The sequence below is a fragment of the Lithobates pipiens genome, unplaced genomic scaffold (genome assembly GCF_037356315.1).
Source record: "Lithobates pipiens isolate NorthernLeopardFrog02 unplaced genomic scaffold, aLitPip1_a1.2 Scaffold_47, whole genome shotgun sequence".
Lineage (NCBI taxonomy): Eukaryota > Metazoa > Chordata > Amphibia > Anura > Ranidae > Lithobates > Lithobates pipiens.
The window spans coordinates 4,745,109-4,770,882 of record NW_027507871.1 but is presented as its reverse complement, the minus strand read 5'-3'; the positions used below and the strand labels follow the sequence as shown (position 1 = coordinate 4,770,882).

The following is a 25,774-nucleotide window of genomic DNA, read 5'->3' as shown; positions in this document are numbered from 1 at the left end:
TATCTGGGGGCCCCGCCATGACTGCTCTTGGACCTCTGATATCTGGGGGCCCCGCCATGACTGCTCTTGGACCTCTGATATCTGGGGGCCCCGCCATGACTGCTTGTGAACCTCTAATATCTGGGGGCCCCGCCATGACTGCTCTTGGACCTCTGATATCTGGGGGCCCCACCATGACTGCTCTTGGACCTCTGAGATTAGGAGGCCCCGCCATGACTGCTCTTGGACCTCTGAGATCAGGAGGCCCCGCCATGACTGCTCTTGGACCTCTGAGATCAGGAGGCCCCGCCATGACTGCTCTTGGACCTCTAATATCTGGGGGCCCCACCATGACTGCTCTTGGACCTCTAATATCTGGGGGCCCCACCATGACTGCTCTTGGACCTCTAATATCTGGGGGCCCCGCCATGACTGCTCTTGGACCTCTGATATCTGGGGGCCCCACCATGACTGCTCTTGGACCTCTGAGATCAGGAGGCCCCGCCATGACTGCTCTTGGACCTCTGAGATCAGGAGGCCCCGCCATGACTGCTCTTGGACCTCTGAGATCAGGAGGCCCCGCCATGACTGCTCTTGGACCTCTAATATCTGGGGGCCCCACCATGACTGCTCTTGGACCTCTAATATCTGGGGGCCCCACCATGACTGCTCTTGGACCTCTAATATCTGGGGGCCCCGCCATGACTGCTCTTGGACCTCTGATATCTGGGGGCCCCACCATGACTGCTCTTGGACCTCTGATATCTGGGGGCCCCGCCATGACTGCTCTTGGACCTCTGATATCTGGGGGCCCCGCCATGACTGCTCTTGGACCTCTGAGGTCAGAAGCAAACAATGCCAGAGACACGGCAGGAAAGTCGGAGACTTTTTTTTGTTTTTTATCTCGGTCTTTCCAGCCTGGAGGAGAGATGGGGGAGGGGTCTTATAGACCGTCTCTCCATAAAGAGGACCCGTCACACACCATTCCAATCCCTTGACTATAAAAGTGATAAAAAAAAATATAAAGACAAAGTGTAAAAAATTGAAAAAAAAGGTAAAATAAACAATATTAAAAATAAAATAAAAATTGAATCGGCCCCATCCCCCACACAGAAGCGCACAGCACACGTAAGTCACGCTCCCGCTTATGTAAACGGCGTTCGAATCACACATGTGCGGTATCGCCGCGTGCGTCAGAGCGATAATTCTAGCCCCAGACTTCCTCTGTAATTACAAACCGGTAACCTGTAAAAAAAAAATGTAAAGCGTCGCCTACGAAGATTTTTAAGTACCGAAGTTTAGCGCCATTCCACGAGCGGGGCGCAATTTTACAGCGTGACGTGTTGGGTATCTATTTACTCGGCGTAACATCATCTTTCACATCCTATAACAAAATTGGGCTACGCGTTTGAAAATTTGCGACGGCCATTTTATTCCCTGGGGTGTCCGCTAAGAAAACATATGATGATTTTTCCATGCAGGAGAGGAGTGTGGCCCGGTGTGGAAGGGGTTAATAAGGGGCCCCTGTGGGGTGACAGATGTACATGGCTGGGATTATGGGATAGATTTCACCCACAGGGGGAACATTCAGGACTCCTCAGCTTTATTGATAACACTCCCCTCCCCCTATCGAGGTAGGCCTCGTCCTCCTGTTTCCTAGCAACACAGAAGAGAGGTGACGTCACCTCCCCCTTCCAGCTCTTCCCCCTATAGTTCACGCCCACACTTTCACGCCCACCTCTCTTGGAACCAATGGGTGAAGACTAATCTGCATATAACCGGGAGATTGAGAATCTGCCAACATTCTTTATAACATGGCGAGAAATAAATCTTTATTTATAAACGATGTATTTCATCATTTCTATACAATGACTGGGGGGTAATTAACATGAAATAACAAATTATATTTATTTTAGCGATTAAATAATTTAAGTCGCCATGAGCTATGAGCAGGACGTGGAAGGTGTGTCCCCGGACCGGAAGCGCTGCACTCCGTGTGTAATAGCTCTTTTACTATTTGTCTAGAAGGTTCCTGTCACGCAGGAGCCGCCCATTGAATGTTAATAATAGATAGTGGTTATGCAGTGGTATGAGTTTGGGGAGTGTAGAAAAATGTCCGCTTGGAGGCTTCGCGCTGTGCGGGGTGTAGCAAGATGCCGGTGGCGGACCGTCACTTCCTTTACCGTCAGAATGTGTAACGGAGGTGACGTCTACTCTACTCGCCGCCATCTTGCTACACCCCTCAATCCCCCACAGCAGGGATACACCGAGAAGGGGTAAAGCGGACATGTTGTTACACCCGCCGGAGTTTTGCATTGTACACTTATTTTTAACAGTAAAGTGAGTTTATATCATGAAACACAGGACTTGGAACTCCGCCTGACTGGTTAGATGTTTAATTTTAAAAACAGCGAACTTCTGTGTACGGACAAGCTACTTCCGCTTTTACCATTACACCGGAAGTGCATACTCGCCTGTCATTGTACACTCCGGCCGCTGGAGGGCGCTCTGCGCTGCACTTCTCACCGGCACGGGCGGCCATAGAGAGGAGCGCTGTGTTCGGTGATGTGAGGGGAGCCGCTGGCTGTATATTCGGGGAATCCATAGAGAGGAGGAGGAGGAGGGGCCGCCATGTCCAGCCTGCAGAGACCCGCCCCCCCCGTCCAGACCGTCACCCTCAGCCTGGAACAGGTGAAAGGTCAGTGACCCCATCTATACATCTACAGCACCATTTCCGGTGCTGGTGTCCCCTCTCCGAGGCTGGGTCTGTACCCTGCTCATATTCTATAATATATATACCCCCCAATCTATGTATACATGTATCTCCCCTCCCCTCCTCACATCTATGTTTACATGTACAGCCCTTGCACTGGGTCACTCCTAGGTTGCTAGGGTGCAGGCGGTCCCTGCTGTGGGTTGCTAGGATGCACACAGTCCCTGCTTTGGGTTGTTAGGACGCAGGCAGCCCCTTGCTCTAATTTGCAAGAAAGCAGGTGCCCCCTAGGTTGGCAGGCATGTAGGTAGTCCTTATTCTAGGTTGCTAGGAAGCAGGTGGTGACCGTTTCTGGGTCTCCCCTGCTCTAGTTTGCCCTTAGGTTGCCAAGATGCAGGTAACCCCCTGCTTTAGATTTCTATGACACAGGCGGTCCCTGCTTTAAATTACTACAAAGCAGGTTCTGCTTCTGGCTTTGCTAGGATGCAAGGACCTCTTCCTTGGGTTGCTAGGACACAGGCGGTCCCTGCTTTGGGTTACTAGGATGCAGGCAGTCCCTGCTTTGGGTTGCTAGGATGCAGGCAGTCCCTGCTTTGGGTTGCTAGGACACGGGCAGTCCCTTCTTTGGGTTGCTAGGATGCAGGTGGTCCCTGCTTTGGGTTGCTAGGACACGGGCCGTCCCTTCTTTGGGTTGCTAGGATGCAGGCGGTCCCTGCTTTGGGTTGCTAGGACACAGGCGGTCCCTGCTTTGGGTTGCTAGGACATGGGCAGTCCCTGCTTTGGGTTGCTAGAATGCAGGACTGCCCCTGTTCCAGGCTGCTAGGACACAGACATCCCCTGCTCTGGGTTGCTAGGGCAGGTGGCCCCTGTTCTGGGTTGTTAGGACACAGGACAGCCCCTGCTCTGGGTTGGTAGGACGAAGGCATCCCCTGCTCTGGGTTGCTAGGGCAGGTGGCCCCTGTTCTGGGTTGTTAGGACACAGGACAGCCCCTGCTCTGGGTTGGTAGGACGAAGGCATCCCCTGCTCTGGGTTGCTAGGGCAGGTGGCCCCTGTTCTGGGTTGTTAGGACACAGGACCGCCCCTGCTCTGGGTTGGTAGGACGAAGGCATCCCCTGCTCTGGGTTGCTATGACGCAGGACGGTCCCTGCTCTGGGTTGGTAGGACGAAGGCATCCCCTGCTCTGGGTTGCTATGACGCAGGACGGCCCCTGCTCTGGGTTGTTAGATTGTAACTGAGGACACTAGGTGTCGGAGCAACCTAGAACAAGGGCCATCTGCATCCTAGCAAACTAGAGCAGGAGATGCCTGCGTCCTAGCAACCAAGGACTCTAGGTGTACAGTTAGACTTACCAGGGAATGAGAATGTGCTGGCATTGAATAGACCTGCTTAGGTTGGTCACATGACTACTAACTCGGATGACCCCCGGGCGGGATCTCTGGGGGGTCACACATCAGGATATAGATGACCCCGGGCAGGCTCTCTGGGGGGGTCACACATCAGGATATAGAGGATGTCAGTTGCTCGGGTGCCCCGGAGTGTCTCCATAGTGTTCTTGTTCTATTATCACAGACTGGGGCTGATCTCTTCTCTTTCAGAGGCGTTGGGGGAGGTGCTCGAAGCTCTGCAGTCCCCCATGGGCAGCGCCCGACTGGAGGAGGCCAGAGAGAACTCGGGGAATGACCTGGGGAAAGTGCTGCAGCTCCTGCTCCCGGCCGCCGTCCAGATCCAGCAAGAAGTCCTCCAGAACTACGGCTTCAGCCCGGATGGAGAGGGTGAGTGATTGCCGGCCTCTGGAGGGGGGAGGGGCTACAAAGCTAAACCTGTTATGGTGTCACATGGTGGGGTCTCTATGCTTCTCTATACAATGCAGATAGATTATGGATAGTGGGTGGGGCTGACAGGGTGCACACAGCTTCCTGCCTCAATACTCCTCTCAAGGGCCCTCAGTCCTGATGCAAGAAGTGGACTGCCTCTTGGGAGGAGTTATGCAAATATCAGTGTCTTGATGGGCGGGTATCAATCTGGGGGAAAAGCTCTGGGTTGCTAGGAAGCAGGTGCCCCTGCCCTATGTTTCTAGGATGCAGGTAGCCCTTGTTCTGGGTGACCCCTAGGTTGCAGCTATGCAGGTGGCCCCTATTCTAGGTTGCCTCTGGGTTGCTAGGACGCTGGCTGCCCCTTCTCTGGGTTTCTAACATGCAGGTAGTCCCTGCATTAGGTTTCTAGGATGCAGATGCCCTTGCTCTAGGTTGCAGGCATGCAGGTGGTCCTTATTCTAGGTTGCTTGGATGCAGGCAGTCCTTGATCTGGGTTGCTAACATGTAGGTAGTCCCTGCTGTAGGTTGGTAGGATGCAGGCAGCCCTTGCTCTAGGTTTCTAGGAGGCAGCCCTCTTCTAGGTTGCCAGGACACAGTATTTCCCCTGCTGTGGGTTGCTAGGATACAGGACGGCTCCTGCTGTGGGTTGCTAGGGTGACTGATGGCCCCTGCTGTGGGTTGCTAGGACGGGGACGGCCCCTGCTGTGGGTTGCTAGGACGTGGGGCGTCCCCTGCTGTGGGTTGCTAGGACGGGGACGGCCCCTGCTGTGGGTTGCTAGGATGGGAACGGCCCCTGCTGTGGGTTACTAGGACAGGGACGGCCCCTGGCGTGGGTTACTAGGACGGGGACGGCCCCTGCTGTGGGTTTCTAGGAAAGTGGGACGGCCCCTGCTGTGGGTTTCTAGGAAAGTGGGACGGCCCCTGCTGTGGGTTTCTAGGAAAGTGGGACGGCCCCTGCTGTGGGTTTCTAGGAAAGCGGGGCGGCCCCTGCTGTGGGTCGCTAGGAACGTGGGACGGCCCCTGCTGTGGGTCGCTAGGACGGGGGACGCCCCCTGCTGTGGGTCGCTAGGAACGCGGGACGCCCCCTGCTGTGGGTCGCTAGGACGGGGAACGCCCCCTGCTGTGGGTCGCTAGGAACGCGGGACGCCCCCCGCTGTGGGTCGCTAGGACGGGGGACGCCCCCCGCTGTGGGTCGCTAGGACGGGGGACGCCCCCCGCTGTGGGTCGCTAGGACGGGGGACGCCCCCCGCTGTGGGTCGCTAGGACGGGGGACGCCCCCCGCTGTGGGTCGCTAGGACGGGGGACGCCCCCCGCTGTGGGCCGCTAGGAACGCGGGACGCCCCCTGCTGTGGGACGCTGGGAACGCGGGACGCCCCCTGCTGTGGGTTGCTAGGAACGCGGGACGCCCCCTGCTGTGGGTTGCTAGGAACGCGGGATGCCCCCTGCTGTGGGTCAATAGGAACGCGGGACGCCCCCTGCTGTGGGTCGCTAGGAACGAGGGCCCCCCCCCCCTGCTGTGGGTCGCTAGGAACGAGGGCCCCCCCCCCTGCTGTGGGTCGCTAGGAACGAGGGCCCCCCCCCCCTGCTGTGGGTCGCTAGGAACGAGGCCCCCCCCCCTGCTGTGGGTTGCTAGGAACGAGGGCCCCCCCCTGCTGTGGGTCGCTAGGAACGCGGGACGGCCCCTGCTGTGGGTCGCTAGGACGGGGGACGCCCCCTGCTGTGGGTCGCTAGGAACGCGGGACGCCCCCCGCTGTGGGTCGCTAGGACGGGGAACGCCCCCTGCTGTGGGTCGCTAGGAACGCGGGACGCCCCCCGCTGTGGGTCGCTAGGACGGGGAACGCCCCCTGCTGTGGGTCGCTAGGAACGCGGGACGCCCCCCGCTGTGGGTCGCTAGGACGGGGAACGCCCCCTGCTGTGGGTCGCTAGGAACGCGGGACGCCCCCCGCTGTGGGTCGCTAGGACGGGGAACGCCCCCTGCTGTGGGTCGCTAGGAACGCGGGACGCCCCCCGCTGTGGGTCGCTAGGACGGGGGACGCCCCCCGCTGTGGGTCGCTAGGACGGGGGACGCCCCCTGCTGTGGGTCGCTAGGACGGGGGACGCCCCCTGCTGTGGGTCGCTAGGACGGGGGACGCCCCCTGCTGTGGGTCGCTAGGAACGCGGGACGCCCCCCGCTGTGGGTCGCTAGGAACGCGGGACACCCCCTGCTGTGGGTTGCGCTCCCAGTCTGCAATCTGCACTCCATTTGTTTTATTGGAGGGCACGTGAGATATTGGGGGGTCTTCTCACCAAAACAATCATCACATCGAGGACTCTCTGTGGTCTCCGGTGTTTAAAAATAAATAAATAAATAAGGAAGTGTAAAAAATGAAAGTTACACCCAAGTGCTTAAAATCTCCCCCAATTCACACACCCCGCCGGAGCAACACTCCTCCCCCCTATAGTCACAGTTACCTCAACCAATGACCTTGGGGGGAGGGGCTTCAAAGGGGTCACCGATGGAAAATATAGGGCGGGTCCCGAAGTCTGGGCTGGGTCACGTTTGGTATCTATTTTGTCGGCCCGACCTTTTATATCCGATCGTTTATATTACTTAAAAGACATTTCATGGATCTTCACTGAAATTCCGCATTTCATAAACCGTCTCGGTAATATTGTGTGATGTAAAGAAAAGAGCCGCTATTTTATTCTCCAGGGTCTCGGCTTTCAGAAAATTTTCTTTATTTTTTTTTTAAGTAATCTGTGTAAAAAAAAAAAAAAAACAGTGAAGGCGCCGGTGTCGGGAAAGGGTCGGTCGTCATGGCGGTCTGTCAGTACTGACGCTCTCTCTCCTCTCCTCTCCTCTCCTCTCCTAGGTGTCCTCCGATTCGCCCGTCTGGTAAAATCGTTCGAGGCGCAGGACCCCGAGATCGCAGCCATGTCCAACAAACTGAAATCCTTCTTCCTACCCCCCTTACCCCTCCCCCCACATGGGGGGCTCCCCATGCCCTCCTCATGAAACATTACCCCCCCCCCCGCCGCCGCCGCCATCACATGCAGGGCTGTGTGTTCAGGACACGCCCCTCTTCCATTCATAATAAACGTCTTCTCATTTTCTACTCATCTCTGGTGCGGTGTGCTTTGTCTCTGGTAAGTGGGATAGAAATCTGGAGGGGGGCGTCCCAACCAATGAGAAAAGAGGCCTCTGGAGGCTAGGGGGAGAAAACCAAGGGGGGGCCACTGGAGGCTAGGGGGAGAAAACCAGAGGGGGGGGGGCCGCTGGAGGCTAGGGGGAGAAAACCAAGGGGGGGGCACTGGAGGCTAGGGGGAGAAAACCAGAGGGGGGGGGGCCGCTGGAGGCTAGGGGGAGAAAAACAAGGGGGGGGGGCCATTGGAGGCTAGGGGGAGAAAACCAGAGGGCGGGGGAGTAGGGCCGCGGGAAGCTAGGGGGAGAAAACCAAGGGGGGGAGGGCCTCTGGAGGCTAGGGGGAGAAAACCACAGGGGGAGGGGAGAAGAGGGCCGCTCGAGACTAGGGGGAGAAAACCACAGGGGGGAGGGGAGAAGAGGGCCGCTCGAGACTAGGGGGAGAAAACCACAGGGGGGAGGGGAGAAGAGGGCCGCTCGAGACTAGGGGGAGAAAACCACAGGGGGGAGGGGAGAAGAGGGCCGCTCGAGACTAGGGGGAGAAAACCACAGGGGGGAGGGGAGAAGAGGGCCGCTCGAGACTAGGGGGAGAAAACCACAAGGGGGAGGGGAGAAGAGGGCCGTTCGGGACTAGGGGGAGAAAACCACAGGGGGGAGGGGAGAAGAGGGCCGCTCGGGACTAGGGGGAGAAAACCAAGGGGGGGGGCCATTGGAGGCTAGGGGGAGAAAACCAGAGGGCGGGGGAGTAGGGCCGCAGGAGGCTAGGGGGAGAAAACCAAGGGGGGGCCACTGGAGGCTAGGGGGAGAAAACCAGAGGGGGGGGGCCGCTGGAGGCTAGGGGGAGAAAACCAAGGGGGGGGGGGCCATTGGAGGCTAGGGGGAGAAAACCAGAGGGCGGGGGAGTAGGGCCGCGGGAGGCTAGGGGGAGAAAACCAAGGGGGGGAGGGCCTCTGGAGGCTAGGGGGAGAAAACCACAGGGGGAGGGGAGAAGAGGGCCGCTCGAGACTAGGGGGAGAAAAACCACAGGGGGGGAGGACTGCTGGAGGCTAGGGGGAGAAAACCACAGGGGGGGAGAAGAGGGCCGCTCGAGACTAGGGGGAGAAAACCACAGGGGGAGGGGAGAAGAGGGCCGCTCGAGACTAGGGGGAGAAAACCACAGGGGGGGGAGAAGAGGGCCGCTCGAGACTAGGGGGAGAAAACCACGGGGGGGAGGACTGCTGGAGGCTAGGGGGAGAAAACCACAGGGGGGGAGGACTGCTGGAGGCTAGGGGGAGAAAACCACAGGGGGGGAGAAGAGGGCCGCTCGAGACTAGGGGGAGAAAACCACAGGGGGAAGGGGAGAAGAGGGCCGCTCGAGACTAGGGGGAGAAAACCACAGGGGGGAGGGGAGAAGAGGGCCGCTCGAGACTAGGGGGAGAAAACCACAGGGGGGGGAGAAGAGGGCCGCTCGAGACTAGGGGGAGAAAACCACAGGGGGGAGGGGAGAAGAGGGCCGCTTGAGACTAGGGGGAGAAAACCACAAGGGGGAGGGGAGAAGAGGGCCGCTCGAGACTAGGGGGAGAAAACCACAAGGGGGAGGGGAGAAGAGGGCCGTTCGGGACTAGGGGGAGAAAACCACAGGGGGGAGGGGAGAAGAGGGCCGCTCGGGACTAGGGGGAGAAAACCAAGGGGGGGGGGGGCCATTGGAGGCTAGGGGGAGAAAACCAGAGGGCGGGGGAGTAGGGCCGCGGGAGGCTAGGGGGAGAAAACCAAGGGGGGGAGGGCCTCTGGAGGCTAGGGGGAGAAAACCACAGGGGGGAGGGGAGAAGAGGGCCGCTCGAGACTAGGGGGAGAAAACCACAGGGGGGGGAGAAGAGGGCCGCTCGAGACTAGGGGGAGAAAACCACAGGGGGGAGGGGAGAAGAGGGCCGCTCGAGACTAGGGGGAGAAAACCACAAGGGGGAGGGGAGAAGAGGGCCGCTCGGGACTAGGGGGAGAAAACCACAGGGGGGAGGGGAGAAGAGGGCCGCTCGGGACTAGGGGGAGAAAACCACAGGGGGGGGGGAGAAGAGGGCCGCTCGAGACTAGGGGGAGAAAACCACGGGGGGGGGGGAGGACTGCTGGAGGCTAGGGGGAGAAAACCACAGGGGGGGAGAAGAGGGCCGCTCGAGACTAGGGGGAGAAAACCACAGGGGGAGGGGAGAAGAGGGCCGCTCGAGACTAGGGGGAGAAAACCACAGGGGGGGGAGAAGAGGGCCGCTCGAGACTAGGGGGAGAAAACCACGGGGGGGAGGACTGCTGGAGGCTAGGGGGAGAAAACCACAGGGGGGGAGAAGAGGGCCGCTCGAGACTAGGGGGAGAAAACCACAGGGGGAAGGGGAGAAGAGGGCCGCTCGAGACTAGGGGGAGAAAACCACAGGGGGGAGGGGAGAAGAGGGCCGCTCGAGACTAGGGGGAGAAAACCACAGGGGGGGGAGAAGAGGGCCGCTCGAGACTAGGGGGAGAAAACCACAGGGGGGAGGGGAGAAGAGGGCCGCTCGAGACTAGGGGGAGAAAACCACAAGGGGGAGGGGAGAAGAGGGCCGCTCGGGACTAGGGGGAGAAAACCACAGGGGGGAGGGGAGAAGAGGGCCGCTCGGGACTAGGGGGAGAAAACCACAGGGGGGGGGGAGAAGAGGGCCGCTCGAGACTAGGGGGAGAAAACCACGGGGGGGGGGGAGGACTGCTGGAGGCTAGGGGGAGAAAACCACAGGGGGGGAGAAGAGGGCCGCTCGAGACTAGGGGGAGAAAACCACAGGGGGAGGGGAGAAGAGGGCCGCTCGAGACTAGGGGGAGAAAACCACAGGGGGGAGGGGAGAAGAGGGCCGCTCGAGACTAGGGGGAGAAAACCACAGGGGGGAGGGGAGAAGAGGGCCGCTCGAGACTAGGGGGAGAAAACCACAGGGGGGGGAGAAGAGGGCCGCTCGAGACTAGGGGGAGAAAACCACAAGGGGGAGGGGAGAAGAGGGCCGCTCGGGACTAGGGGGAGAAAACCACAGGGGGGAGGGGAGAAGAGGGCTGCTCGGGACTGAAATGGATAAGAACTACAAATTAGTTCTTGGTTATCTGCTGCTATTCCTAATTAAAAAGTATAAATGTGCAGCACACTAGAAGTAAACACTCTCTGAGATACGTTCAGCTCGGCTACTTCTAACTTCTGATTTATTGGTGGGCGGTGTTAATATTTTATACAGAAAGATACGTCATTACTATGTCAGTCTAATTGGTACATCTTATTGGTTACAATACAAGAGAAATGAAGAAACTTGATGCTTGAAGTTTGGTTGAAGCTGGTTCCCTTATCTCGAATGCATTCCTCTAACGCGTGGGATGTAGGGGGTGGACGCCATCTTGGCTCCGAACAGAAAGTCAATCTGTATATTACATAATAAGTAAGGAACATGTATATACATAAGCAAATAGACATTTTCTGATTATCATTATGTACATTGGATTCCTTAACAGTCCCCCCTAAAATGGCTATTTTCTTCTGTCCCTCATCTAAAGGTCCTCCTCACCTGGCCCATTCTCCTCAGCAACTCTTTTTAAGCTGTATATAGAGTTGGGCAGCAACTAGTTCACTACCCCCCTCGATACAGCTGGAGAAGGGCAATCAGGTGCTATCTATCCCTATAACCCTAGAGGATTGTGAGATTATGGACAGGGAGTGACTGTAGAGGAGTGAAGGGTTTGTCATCCTCCATCATAAGAGGGTCCTCTTCTTCTTGGTGGAGAAATGTAGGTGGGCTGTTGTCTACAGCCTTGCTCATTAACTTCTTTACGAAAGGTAGAATACAGCATACAATCGGGGGGTAAAAGAACCAGGATTATTAGTACCGTTACCCCTATCTGGGCGAGCACCTTCTGCCACCCACTCATCCAGCTAAAATATTGATCCCATGGGTCTGTAATACCGGAGTTCTTCTTCAACTCCAATGACAAATCTTCTCATTTCTTTATAGCTAAAGTTACTTTACCATTTGGGCCGGTATTATCAGGAATGTAGGTGCAGCAGGTTCCCGTTTTTTCTATCATTTTACAGACACTTCCTTTCTCAGCTAACACCATGTCTAAGGCCATCCGGTTCTGGAATGTCATGTAGGAAGTGTGGGGGGGGTAACTGGCCAGCAATTCCCTGGAGGGCATCTTTAGTGTAATTCACGAATCTTTGTTGGTTATAATATATGTAATTGATCCAATCTACATTCTTGTTCACAGTTATTATGGGGATCAAAGACTCAAAACCAACTTTTACCTGATCCCTGGCTTTGAATTCATCAGGGACCCCCCTTGGGACTCCTATAGCATCGATGTACACATGAGGGTCAAAGCTTCCGGAGAGAGAGCTGCCCGCTTCCTCCTCTGACTATATGCTGGGTCAGTGTATGTATCAGGGGTATCTTCTGCTAGGATATGGAGGGGCGTAATCACCTTTTCAAGGGCACATTCACCGGTCCAGATACCCTCTAATCTGGTCCTATGTTCCAACCCACTGTCCCTCCCAGGAACCACAATTCTGGCCCCAGTAACTGTCTGTAAAACACACATATATATCCTTCCCATCAGGGATGTCACTGTACCAATTCTTTCTTTTGGGCATTTTTCTTTTGGGCATCTGCTCACACTCTAACTGAGTGAAATATCCCACCCTGAAATGGCAGGATTCACTTGACATATGTGTATCCTCGACGTGTGTATACTATTGACACTGCATGCGGGCATGTTCTATCTCTCCATACAGAGGTGATAGTTTCTAAATAGGGCCCCTCTCTATATATACATATATATATACATATGTCTTATATCCTTTCCTTCTCTGTAGGTCGCCCTCTCTCCTAATCCCGTTCACCCATACCCATACCTTCCTCCATTATTGTGTTTTGGAGGTGGTAATAGGGATGTGATCCCTTGCAAGCCTTTTACCCTTTGGATCCATTTTCCTTGCTCTTCCCCCGTTTTGGGTAGAGCCAGCCATCTTTTTCCATCCACATAAGGTCGGCACATCCATGAAGATTATGGGAGAATGCACGGAATCCTGTCCGGTCTTTTAAAAGAGGATTTCCTTTGTGATCAATATAGGTATCTATTGTTATAATATGTATCACTTGATTGCTAACTGTGTAATCTTACAAATGTTTTGATATATACTCTGCCTACAGCAGATTATTTTTAGTACAACACAGTGCATCATGTATTGTGATATATATTTATGCTTGTTTTCTTTTTTCTTTTTTCTTTTTCTTCTTTTTTTCTTTTTTTCATAATAGATAGTAACCTTCTGAAGAAGACCCCTGGGAGGGTCGAAACGCGTAAAGGGCTTTTACTATCTATACGCATATATCTCTTATTGTATTGATACTATGCTTCAAGCATCACAATTATATGTATATGTGTATTTCTGTTTTTACATGTAATACCATACACTTTTACCTATCTAGTGGAGCCCAGTCTTTGACCACTGCGTCACTTATTTTATCCTCTTTTTTATTAATAAACATTTACAATATTAGTCTACTTTCTACATGTCAATGTTATTTATACTGTACAGGTTAAACTCTGCTGGTAAAAAGCCCCACTCCGGGGACACCATTTTCTTCTTTTTTTTTGTCACTGTACCAATGGCATTGCCATGAAAGAGTCAAACGGACAAGGTACTATGTCACAGTAATCAAAGGTAAAGGTGGTCACATGTGTACCTGAAGAGTTGTACCAAAATGTAATTATGTTATAATTTTTTTGTGATGACCCCCTCCTGGGCCTCCCCTCTAGACCAAACAGAAAAAGGATATGCAGCATGGTCGTCATGAAGTGGGCGGGATCTTGTCCTTGGGGGTGGAGCTTTCTTGCAGTGGGAGGCGTGTATTCAGGTGTTCTTCCCGGCCAATTCCACTGAGGTGGGTGTGGTCAGCAAAACTTGGAATGGACCATCATATCTGGGTTCAAGAGAATGTTTTCTCACAAATTTCTTTACCAGCCCCCAATCTCCAGGCAGTAGTTGGTGTGTTCCTGTATCTAATTCAGGATCTGGAATGGAAGAAAACACCTGGACATGCATTTGGGTTAATCCTCATGATAATGCGGTTACATAATTAGTCAACACATCAGATTGCAACTGAAACTGTTGTGGAAAGTAACAGCCAAGTCTGGGGGCTGAACCAAACTAAATTTTATAAGGAGATAGGGCATATTTCCCCCGGGGTGTGTGTCTGACACTGAACAGGGCAATGAGCAAACTGTCTGGCCGACTCATGTTAGTCTTTTGGGCCATCTTCTAACATCCTGTTTTTCTAGTGTCCCTTTCATCCTTTCTACCTTCCCGCTACTTTGAGGGTGGTAAGGAGTGTGCAGAGCCAACTGAACCCCCAGTGCTGCCCTAATCTTTTGTAAGGGTTGCTGTGAAGGCTGGGCCTGATCGCTCTCTATCACCTCTGGGACCTCAAATCTACATACTATCTCACTCAGTAGTTCCTTAGCTGTGGTCCTGGCAGTCATGTCCACCTCTACTAGGGGGCGTATTCGAATCTGTCACTCCTTTGGCATTTGGGAGTGATCAATTTGTATCCTCTGGAAGGGGTATAGAGCTTTTGCCAGGTGCTTCTTCTGTGCCTTTTCTGTACATTCTGGGTTACATTTGTTGCAGATAGTTCATGATCTGCAGAAGTTGTTGGTCAATGAAGTAACTCATAAGTTCATAAGAGTCTTTGTCAAGTGGGCAGTTCCATTTGCCCATTGCACCATGGCTGGGTACATACTCCTGGGTAGACAAGGCTTCTTGTTGCACTCGAATAGTCCATCTCTGAGAGTTCCTCCTCTCCGTTTCCAGCTTTTCTTCTCATCCAGACTTGCTACTTCCTGTAATTATTTCAGATAAACTCTGTCCACTGGGAGAGTCTGTAGGGTATGCACAGGGTGGTCTTCTTCTACCACCCTGCTGTCCACTTCCCGTGGAACACTGCCTGTCTGTTTGGCAGCTGAATTGGCTAGATTGCCTCGAGCTTCCTTCCAATTGAGTTTGTTGTGTGCTTTTACTTTTAGAATAGTCACTTGGGTTGGGAGAAGCAGGGCGTCCAAGTCCTTGATGGCTGAGCTGTTTCACAGGTGTTCCTTCAGCCGTCAGAAACCCTCTGTCCTTCCAGATAACACCAAAATCATGGGCAACGCTGAAAGCATATCTTGAGTCCGTATGAATGTTGGCTCTTTTTCCCTCTGCCAATTTACATGCTGTAGTAAGTGCTTGCAGTTCTGCCACCTGTGCAGACATCACCGGCGGTAAGGTTTCAGTTTGGAGAACCGAGTTTTCAGTGGTGACCTGGGTCCTGCAGGGGTATTTCACTCACGGTGGGGAGATGCGTAGTTTCCAGCCGCATTAGTTCGATGCAGTCATGGGGTGACAAGTCAAGACTCAACTCCTCCTCCTTACCCCCCTCGAGAAGTGGAAGAAGGGTGGTAGGTTTCGGTGTTTGACAACGTAATAGAGTAATGCTGTCTAGAAGGTAGAAACACAGGAGTCTCAAGTGTCTGGCAATGGACAAATGTTTCGGCTGGATCTTGGTGGAGTATGGGAGCAATGTCATGGGGAGCAAGCAGAACGAGGCAGAGTCCGAGAGCCAAGTCCAAAGTTTTGTCAAACAAGGCTTGTGCAGCAAAGACAGCTCGCAGACACGATGGGCCTCCTCTTGCTATCGCATCCAGCCGACAGGAATAATATCCTATAGGGCGTAGGCAGATGCCGTGGGATTGGGCGAGTACACCTGTAGCATGTCCCAGATGTTCGGATACAAAGGGCTTGAACGTTTTGTTGTAGTCTGGGAGCCCTAGCGCCAGAGATGGTGTGCTTGAAGGCCTCAAAGTTGGATATTGCTTCAGGAGACATCTGCAAGGGGTCTGATTTCAGGGCATCATACAAAGCTTGCATCAGTAGGGAGCCTTCTGAAATCCATGCTCTGCAATAGGAAATTAGTCCAAGGAAGGAATGAAGGGGCTTCTGGCCTTGTGGCAGTGGGATGTCAGAGATTGCTTACACCCTGTCTTCAGTGAGGTGTCTTGTCCCATGGGACAAGACAGTGTCCAAGAACAATTACAGATGTTGAGCACCACTGCAATTTGGGCTTTGAGGCTTCGCAACCCTGTGTGGCAAGATAGCCCAACTGGCTTTCTGAGGTGACTTCAACAGTGGGTAAGTCAGCTGCACAGTGGAGAAGGTCATCAACATATTGGAGGAGAATCACTTCCAGGTGATCCTCTTGTTATGTGTCAAGGATGATAGCCGTAGCATTTGCAAACTAGCTTGGAGAGTTCTGTGCCCCTTTTTGGCATAACTGTCTGGGTACGTTGCTGCTTCTTTTCGTGGGAGAAGGCAAAGAGGTACCTGCAGGAAGGATGCAGGGGTACACTGTAGAATGCATTTGCCAGGTCCACCACAGTGAAGTACTCAGCCATTGGAGGTACAGCTGATAATAAGGTATGTGGATTTGGCACAATTGGGGTGTCCAACACTGTGACTTCGTTAATTGCTCGCAGATCCTGCACCATCCTGTATCTGTCAGGTTCTCCCTTAGGTGTTTTCTTCTTGACAGGAAAAAGAGGTGTATTACATGGTGAGGTACAGGGGATCAAGGCCCCATTCTGGACCAAGGCAGCTACATGTTTCGAGATAGCTTCTGATTGCGCCAACTTAAGTGGGTATTGTGGTTTCCGGGCAATGATGCGCCCTCTTTGAGCTTGACTGAAACTGGTGGCACTTTTAAGTGACCAATGTCTTCCGGGCCTGTGGACCATAGACAGGCAGGAATTCCGTCAAGTACTTCCTGTGGTATTGAACTTGGAGTTATTGCTTCATGAAGTGTCATCATAAGAGGCAGAGAACACAAGGCAGATGAGTCTTCCAAGGATAAGGGAGTATGTAACTTCACCCCCCCTTCAGGTGTGAAAATGATTGAAGCCTGTAGTCTGGACAGCACATCAGCTCCTAGTAGATTCAAGGGACATGTAGAGGACACCACAAATCTGGTAAGCAAATCGGGAAATGTCCCCACTTGGAGAGGCTCAGTGAGTGGACTGGAGCGGGGCACCCCATCCACTCCCACGCAGGAAACATCAATAGTGGAAAGGAAAGAATTATCAGGCAGGTCCTCAGCTCTCAACACACTCCTGGCTGCACTCATGTCAATGAGACAAGTGGTAGGTTTTCCTTGTATAGGTAACGTGACCTTTGCTAGGGGTCCCCCAGTCTCATTTGAGGACACTGTCAAAGGAGTGACACGGGTTTTCTCATTTCCTAGCATGAGTTGGGGCGTGGTGGTGGAGGTTCATGTCCATGTTGCCCTTCGCGGGGATCCCTGTCTTGTCTCAGATGTCTTGGGGCTCTGCGTACTCTTCTGATGTGACCCCGCTTCCCACAGTTGTAACAGATGATCTTTTCCCTGGTATTGGGCAGTGGTGGTGGACGAGTGTAGGCAGGATCTTCGTCTTGTGTTACCATGAGGGGCGTTGTTTTTTTTTTTTTTTTTTGGTTTTCTATCCCTCTGGCCACCAACAGTAAATTGGACATTTTCATTGAGCGATATTCAGGGCGGGCCACCATCAGGCTTTTTCTGATATCCTCTCTGAGTCCTGAGACAAAAGCAGATGATAACACGTGTGTGTGTGTCTTTTCATAGAGGGAGAAGCCCAGATCATCAAAGGCCTGTATGAGTCTAGCATGATACTTCTCCACAGACTCCCCTTTATCTTGGGCAATATCTTGGATTGTGGTGGTCTGATCTGCCAATTTCTCCTTTGCCCAGTCGCGGAGTTGTGCACAGAACTCCAAGCCTGAGGTATAAGAAGTGGCACTTGCCAGGCAGGCATCATTGAAGGCTGTCTGCATGACTGGCCAAAAGACATGTCCTGCTTTAATTTGGCATAGGCTGATCAAGTCTCTCCAGGCAGCTGAGTAAGCTTCTTGTATCTGCACTATCCTGCGGTAGAAGAGCATTGGCTGTTTCTCTGGGTCAGGCAGACTTGTCACTAAGGTTGCTGCTTGTGATGGGGTAAAAGCGACATACATCACCAGTGCCCCTTCTGGTAACCGAGACTGGTGTTGAGGTGGGGGGGCTGAGAATGGGCACTGTTTCTCATGGTTGTCAGCATATGTTTGAGATCCTCCCGGAACTGTGAGGCTGGAGCCGGATTAGGGGTTAAATCAGCAGGTGGCCTTGCTGCCTGTTGTTGGTCTTCCCACTCGGATGTTTCTTCATCATTAACATATCCGGCAAGTGAAGGTAGTGCTTCCATATTAGGGAAGACAGGTGTGTGGTAGGAACCATCCTGGTTTAAAACAGGAAGAACTGGGTATAGGCCATGGCTGGGCCTATTGGGTGTACCAAGATGGCCGCCGGCAGGAAGTGCACAGGGCTGTGCCTGAAGTGTGGGCTTGGGTGTACCAAGATGGCCGCCGGCAGGAAGTGCACTGGGCTGTGCTTGAAGCGTGGGCTTGGGTGTACCAAGATGGCCGCCAGCAGGAAGTGCACTGGGCTGTGCTTGAAGCGTGGGCTTGGGTGTACCAAGATGGCCGCCAGCAGGAAGTGCACTGGGCTGTGCTTGAAGCGTGGGCTTGGGTGTACCAAGATGGCCGCCACTGGGAGTGGTCACAGTGGGTTGTGCTCAGGTTGGGGTGGTGAGAAGGGGGTGGGCGTTAGGCGGATAGCAGGGTTGCCCCTCCCCTCCTTCGTTCCAGTTTTTTGTATATGGGGGCGGTACAGCCACATGATTATTAACTCTGTGATTCACATACATAGTACAATTTGCATCTTTCTTGATTTCTTCTTCTATCCAACCCTCTTTGCAATGCCCTAGCCGTCCTGAACCATGCTTCTGCCATATCCAATAAGCCGTTATCACACAGACTCCCCTTTGTCTTCTTATCAGCACATGCCATTCCTCTGCTTCTTGCAACATCTTCTCTCCTCTTCTAATATCACATTCTAGCATTCCCCTCTCTCTCTCTCTCTCTCTCTTTTTTTTTTTTTTTTTCTTTCTTCGGACGGCTCAAGAGGAGAATACAGGCAACTAATTGGTTAATACTCCTCTGACTGCTGTCTTATCAAAGAATTCCTAGGGTGGGGGCTCGCATCCCTGCGAGAGATCGGTCTCCTCGCACACTCCTGACTGTTCGAGGGTCAAAACTAGCACGTCAGAGGTGGTGTGGAGCAGTGGCTTATGGCCCAACTGATCCTTCAGGTAGCCACTTTCTCTCACCATCACCCTCTTCGTGTATATCAAACAGTAATGGACAAATACACACACAGGACATGACACCTGACACTCTTTGAACTGCAAAGATAGCTCTCGGGAAAAGCTCACCTGAGTCACAAGACTGCCAAATTCCAGCTAGCCTACTTTCAAACTGCCCTCATTCACAGTTTGAGCTAAACCCTCAGGACAGCTTTCCCGAGCAGAACATTCATAGACGTTTCGCAAGACTGCCACATCCGCAAGTCTTCTTTCAAACTGCCCTAATTCACAGTTTGAGATTAACCCTCAGAGGTCCTACACAGCCAACCTCGAGTAACCCCGTCTATAAATGCCTGCAGAATTCCACCCCACCACCAGAGATAGAATCTAGGGGTGTGGATGGACACACGCCTGCAGCTGCACTTTCAGTCTGCTAAATTTGCAGCCCTTCAGAATGACAGACACTGAACAGATAATAGTCAGCAGAAAACCATTAGCAGGTTCGTTAAAACGGCTTCAGGCGAGAAATAAGTTACCTGCCTCTTTGAACAATCGAAAGGAGCCAACAAGACCAAATCAACCAGGCAAACCAGAGAAGTCGTACAAATGGTAAGGATAAATATGCTTACCGTACTGTTAGGGCTGCACGCTTAACCCCCTTCTCTGATCTGGCCAGCCGTTCAGTCCTGGAATGCGGTCTCCCTTCGATTGTGGCCTGAAAGCCCCCACACACGGGCGCCAGTTGAAATGGATAAGAACTACAAATTAGTTCTTGGTTATCTGCTGCTATTCCTAATTAAAAAGTATAAATGTGCATGCACACTAGAAGTAAACACTCTCTGAGATATGTTCAGCTCGGCTACTTCTAAATACTGATTTATTGGTGGGCGGTGTTAATATTTTATACAGAAAGATACGTCATTACTATGTCAGTCTAATTGGTACATCTTATTGGTTACAATACAAGAGAAATGAAGAAACTTGATGCTTGAAGTTTGGTTGAAGCTGGTTCCCTTATCTCGAATGCATTCCTCTAACGCGTGGGATGTGGGGGGTACCCGCCATCTTGGCTCCGAACAGAAAGTCAATCTGTATATTACATAATAAGTAAGGAACATGTATATACATAAGCAAATAGACATTTTCTGATTATCATTATGTACATTGGATTCCTTAACAGGACTAGGGGGAGAAAACCACAGGGGGGGGGGGAGAAGAGGGCCGCTCGGGACTAGGGGGAGAAAACCACAGGGGGGAGGGGAGAAGAGGGCCGCTCGAGACTAGGGGGCGAAAACCACGGGGGGGGGGGGGGGAAGGCTGCTGGGGGGAGAATCTGTGTATTTATTTGCTGTTGTCACATAACTGGTTGGGCTCAGGGTGTGGGAAGTGGGTCCTTCTGAGACCCGATTGGCCAGGAGTCCTCAGACTCCCTGGCCAATCAGGTCTCAGGACTCTCTTCCTGATTGGCCAAGAGGAGAATCAGGAAGACAATAGCAAATATTTATTCGCTGTTGTCACACAAATGGGAGGGGCTCCGGGCACATTGCTCTGCCCCCCAAGCCCACCCTTTTTTTTTAAGCCAATTAGAGCCTCAGGCTCTAATCACTTGCCTCAAAGAAACAAAAAAAAACCCTCATTGAAATCCATGAGTCCGTGCCATGCATGTAGATCAAGGGGGCCGGATGCATGGATAGGATGGGCGGCGCCTGTGTGTCCCTAATGGACGGGGGTCAGTGCCTCTAATGGATGGGAGGGCAGTGGCCGTGTGCCCCTAATGGATGGGACAGCAGTGCCTGTGTGCCCCTAATGGGTGGGACAGCAGTGCCTGTGTGCCCCTAATGGATGGGGGGCAGCATCCGTGTGCCCCTAATAAATGGGGAGGCAGTGCCCGTGTGCCCTTAATGGATGGGAGGGCAGTGCCAGTGTGCCCCTAATGGATGGGGGGGGGGCGCTCTAATACAGGAGGTGTGTTGCTGGCCAGATCACCAGCTGAGAAGAGAAGGGATACAAACCTTAATACAGAGGTCCACAACTTGTTCTAATGACGTCTTTCTGCAAAGTCATTCTAGCAACCTCTTATTAGATAAAGAACCCAACATTAGCATATAAGCACTTAATAATGTCCTTCAATCATTAGTAAAGTGCATAGGATTTTTTCAGCATCCTCCTGTTCTTAAAGTGTTTGGTAATTAAAAACAAAACAAAAAAAAAACAGCTATTGTGCAAAGCCTGACTACTCTCCACCTAAAAAGGAGAGATGGCGGGTGGGAGAAGCGCGGACATACGCACGTCAGCTCTCCTCTCCTTCTTGTTGATGTCCCCTGGAAAGTGACCTGTATGACATCACTTCCGGGTCACCCTGTCTCTTTCCCCGGCACCAGCATTGGAGCCCAGAGAACTCTTAGACCCCAGCCCCCCCCCCCCCGCCTGGGATGTCCCATTAAAGAGAACCTGCCACCTGATAATCATCACATAGGGGACTTTTTGATGAAAAAAAATTAAGAAAAATACAATTTTATTTAATGCAATAAAATAGTTATAACTGTAAACTATAAATCCCCCTGCCCCCCAAAAAAAAAATATTGAGACCCCCCCACTTATACGCATGTACGAATATAAACGCGTCAGGGGCGCCTACGTGTGAAAACGCTGATTGCGAGACACATGCTAGAGTGAGAGTGATAATTCTATCCCCAGACCTCCTCCGTAACACTAAACTGATGACCTATAGGGGGCTTCTGAAGCGTCGCCTATAGAAAATGATCAGGTACAGAAATTTGTCGCCATTTCACGGGTGGGAGTGTCATGGTCTTTGGCTGCATGAGTGCTGCCGGCACTGGGGGGCTACAGATCATTGAGGGGACCATGAATGCCAACATGTACTGTGACATACTGAAGCAGAGCATGATCCCCTCCCTTCAGAGACTGGACCGCAGGGCAGTATTCCAACATGATAACCACCCCAAACACACCTCCAACACCACCACTGCCTTGCTAAAGAAGCTGAGGGTAAAGGTGATGGACTGGCCAAGCATGTCTCCAGACCTAAACCCTAATGATCATCTGTGGGGGATCCTCAGACGGAAGGTGGAGGAGGGGAAGGTCTCCAACATCCACCAGCTCCGTGATGTCATCATGGGGGAGGGGAAGAGGACTCCAGTGGTGACCTGTGAAGCTCTGCTGACCTCCATGCCCAAGAGGGTGAAGGCAGTGCTGGAAAATAATGGCGGCCACACAAAATATTGACACTTTGGGCCCAATTTGGAGATTTTCACTTAGGGGTGTCCTGACTTTTGTTGCCAGCGGTTTAGACATTAATGGCTGTGTGTTGAGTTATTTTGAGGGGACAGGAAATTTACACTGTTATACAAGCTGTACACTCACTACTTTACATTGTAGACAAGTGTCATTTCTTCAGTGTTGTCACATGAAAAGAGAGAATAAGATACTTACAATAATGTCACTGAGGGGTGTACTTACTTTTGTCAGATGGTTTTATTTTATTAGATTTCAATATTTGCAAAGCCTCCAGCTTAGGATCATCAATCTACTTTACTTTCTATATCACCAATAATATAAATAAGAGATCCCAATCACTACAAATATTATCGGAAACAACTGGAAGTTCTACAGAAACCTGAAGTGTTATTTTCTGCTGTGCGCCGTGTAGCCAGCAGGTGGCGGCATTTCTCCCTGTATTACAGTGAGCTCTCCTATTGGACGGCATTCCTATAGTGTGACCTATAAGGAGGAGAGCTGCAGTTTGGTAATCTTTGCATGCTGTACTCCTCTAAGTCGTACTCCAGGATTCTTTAAACCCAACAAATGTAATGATGCAGAATACTCGTTTCTAGTCGGGGGAAATGTTGTCATTTTTCACACACTTTAAAATCAGCAATTTATTTTTATTTTTTTGGGGCAAGAAAATGACTTGAAAACCCCCAAAACATTCTCTATATTTTCTGGAGGCGGAGGCCCGAGATCATTGGTTCTCCACCCTCTAGTGCCGTGACCCCTCGATAAAATCCCCCAAGTTGTGGGGACCCCCAACAGTAGAATGATTTCCGTAGCGTGGATTGTCAGCACCCGAGGCAAGACAAGTGATTGGTGCCCCTAATGGACATTTAGCCCCTCCCCTCGTACAGTATTAGAACCCCTTATGGTACATCTTAGGGTGTATCTCTCTCTCTCTTTGTTCTCCTTTCTTTCCCTTTTATCTCTCTCTAGACGTCTTTCTTTCTCTCCCTTTTTCTTTGTTCCTCCCCCTCTTTCCCTCTCCCTTCCATGTATTTTCTATTTCTATTCCTTCTCTTACTCCTTGGTGGGGGGTGGGGAACAGGGGTGGGGTGGGATGAGTGGATGAGTGGCTGTGCTGGTGGGGGTGGGATGAGTGGCAATGCTGGAGGGGGGTGAGATGAGTGGCAGTACTTGCAGGGGGTGGGATGAGTGGCAGTGCTGGCAGGGGGTGGGATGAGTGGCAGTGCTGGCGGGGGTGGGATGAGTGGCAGTGCTGGCAGGGGGTGGGATGAGTGGCAGTGCTGGCGGGTTGTGGGATGAGTGGCAGTGGTGGTGTGGAGGGTGGGAGGAGTGTCAGTGCTGGCAGGGGGTGGGATGAGTGGCAGTGCTGGTGGTGGGTGGGATGAGTGGCAGTGCTGGCGGGGGTGGGATGAGTGGCAGTGCTGGCAGGGGGGGTGGGATGAGTGTCAGTGCTGGCAGGGGGTGGGATGAGTGGCAGTGCTGGCGGGGGGTGGGATGAGTGGCAGTGGTGGTGTGGAGGGTGGGAGGAGTGTCAGTGCTGGCAGGGGGTGGGATGAGTGGCAGTGGTGGTGTGGAGGGTGGGATGAGTGGCAGTGGTGGTGTGGAGGGTGGGATGAGTGGCAGTGCTGGCGGGGGGTGGGATGAGTGGCAGTGCTGGCAGGGGGTGGGATGAGTGGCAGTGCTGGCAGGGGGTGGGATGAGTGGCAGTGCTGGCGGGGGGTGGGATGAGTGGCAGTGGTGGTGTGGAGGGTGGGAGGAGTGTCAGTGCTGGCAGGGGGTGGGATGAGTGGCAGTGGTGGTGTGGAGGGTGGGAGGAGTGTCAGTGCTGGCAGGGGGTGGGATGAGTGGCAGTGGTGGTGTGGAGGGTGGGAGGAGTGTCAGTGCTGGCGGGAATGGGAGGAGTGTCAGTGCTGGCGGGAATGGGAGGAGTGTCAGTGCTGGTGGGAATGGGAGGAGTGTCAGTGCTGGCGGGGGTGGGAAGAGTGGCAGTGCTGGTGAGGGTGGGGAGGGATGAGTAGCAGTGGTGGTGGGGGGTGGGATGAGTGGCAGTGCTGGCGGGGGTGGGGAGGGATGAGTGGCAGTGCTGGTGGGGGATGGGATGAGTGGTCATGGATCTGCTGATGGGTGTTACATAGGTTGAATAAAGACACCAGTCCATCCAGTTCAACCTGAGTGAGTGTCTACAATTGTCCCTATCCCTGTACATTGCACACTCACATCGGTCCCCACCCTCAAGGAGCCCACAATCCAAGGTCCCCATTCATATACTAGGGGCCAATTTTTGGACAGAAGCCAATTAACCTCCCAGCATGTCTTTGGAGTGTGGGAGGAAACCGGAGTACCCGGAGGAAACCCACGCAGGCACAGGGAGAACATGCAAACTCCATGCAGGTAGTGTCGTGGTTGGGATTTGAACCAGCGACCTTTTTTTACTGCTAGGTGAGAGTGCCGCCCACTACACCACTGTGCCGCCCACTACACCACTGTGCCGCCCACTACACCACTGTGCCGCCCCACTACACCACTGTGCCGCCCACAGTACCCCTATTCTTGACCTATGGGTAAGAGACATGTCATGTTTACAGGATTTTCCTAACCAGCGCTTATAGGATGTCACCTTTTCTTCAACTGAGGTCGGCTGGAACCTTTTTTTGAGAAGTTCAAGTTGGTGGAGGAGAGCGAAGTGGGAAGGAAGTTTGCGGTGTAAGAGGAAAAGGTAATTACAGTCCATCTGTAGAATCCTTTTGCGGATGTCAATTTGGTGAGAGCTTTTCCTAAGCAACTGCTGTGATGACTTAAAGCGGTTGTATAGTCTATTTTTTGACTTTTACCTACAGGAAAGCCGATAATAAGGCCTATAATAAGGCTTACCTGTAGGTAAAAAAAACCTGTACGGTTTAGGAGATATTCCCCTCGCAATGCGCCGCTGACTGCAGCGGCGCATGCGCACAAGGGGATTCTCGGCTGAAAGCCCGGCAGACGCCGGACCCTGCCACGATGAAATCTCCCGCGCGCATGCCACACTCACAGCGCCGGAGCGGCGATACCCGGAAGAAACACAGAGGGAATATGTCAGCTCCCTCGGCGTGGATCGGGCCAGATGCCGGGGCCTCGTTCTAAGGTAAGTATTTCATAATGAGCTAGTATGCGGTGCATACTAGCTCATTATGCCTTTTCCTTTGCAGGTGGCAAAAAAAAAACACATTAGCAGGTATACAACCGCTCTAAGAGGTGGAGAAAAAATGTTTAATAACTTTAAAATTTGGTTCGGGAAGTACCGTTTTTTTTAAGAATGACTCTAGTTGTGTGGGAGGAGTCAGAAGACCCCCTTCCACTGTATTTACTATTGGAAAAGAATGTTCCTCTTCCCCCCATCTACACGTTCCAGGTGGATGGAGGAATCCTCCCACTGTGGACCAGCGGTAGAACTATCAGGGTTGCTGTTCTGTCCCCGGCTATTGACGGTGCTGGTCTCTGTCTCCATGGCAGTGACGGCAGCACATTAGGACCCGGTGCTGGTTACTTTATGGGACCATTGGGCTCATGCACAGCAGGGCCAGCACAATTGGTTGTCAGAAGTGGGCTCGGGCGTGTTTGAAATCCCACGTGACCGATCCCGCCAGGAAGCCGACACTGTCCCGCCAGGAAACCGACAC

General features: G+C 52.8%; 1 protein-coding gene and 1 non-coding gene across 2 annotated transcripts; both read left to right on the top strand.

The window, feature by feature from the left end:
• Positions 1 to 1,973: 1,973 nt before the first annotated feature.
• Positions 1,974 to 2,030, top strand: LOC143956996 (U7 small nuclear RNA). The gene has a single exon (XR_013270037.1). It is a non-coding gene; the product is annotated as a U7 small nuclear RNA (small nuclear RNA).
• Positions 2,031 to 2,454: 424 nt separating this feature from the next.
• CUNH12orf57 (chromosome unknown C12orf57 homolog) lies at positions 2,455 to 7,606 on the top strand. The gene is made up of 3 exons (XM_077467132.1): positions 2,455 to 2,677; positions 4,289 to 4,465; positions 7,360 to 7,606. Exons 1-3 carry the CDS (start codon positions 2,611 to 2,613, stop codon positions 7,500 to 7,502), a joined length of 387 nt encoding a protein of 128 aa, XP_077323258.1. The 5' UTR covers positions 2,455 to 2,610; the 3' UTR covers positions 7,503 to 7,606.
• The last annotated feature ends 18,168 nt before the right edge of the window (positions 7,607 to 25,774 follow it).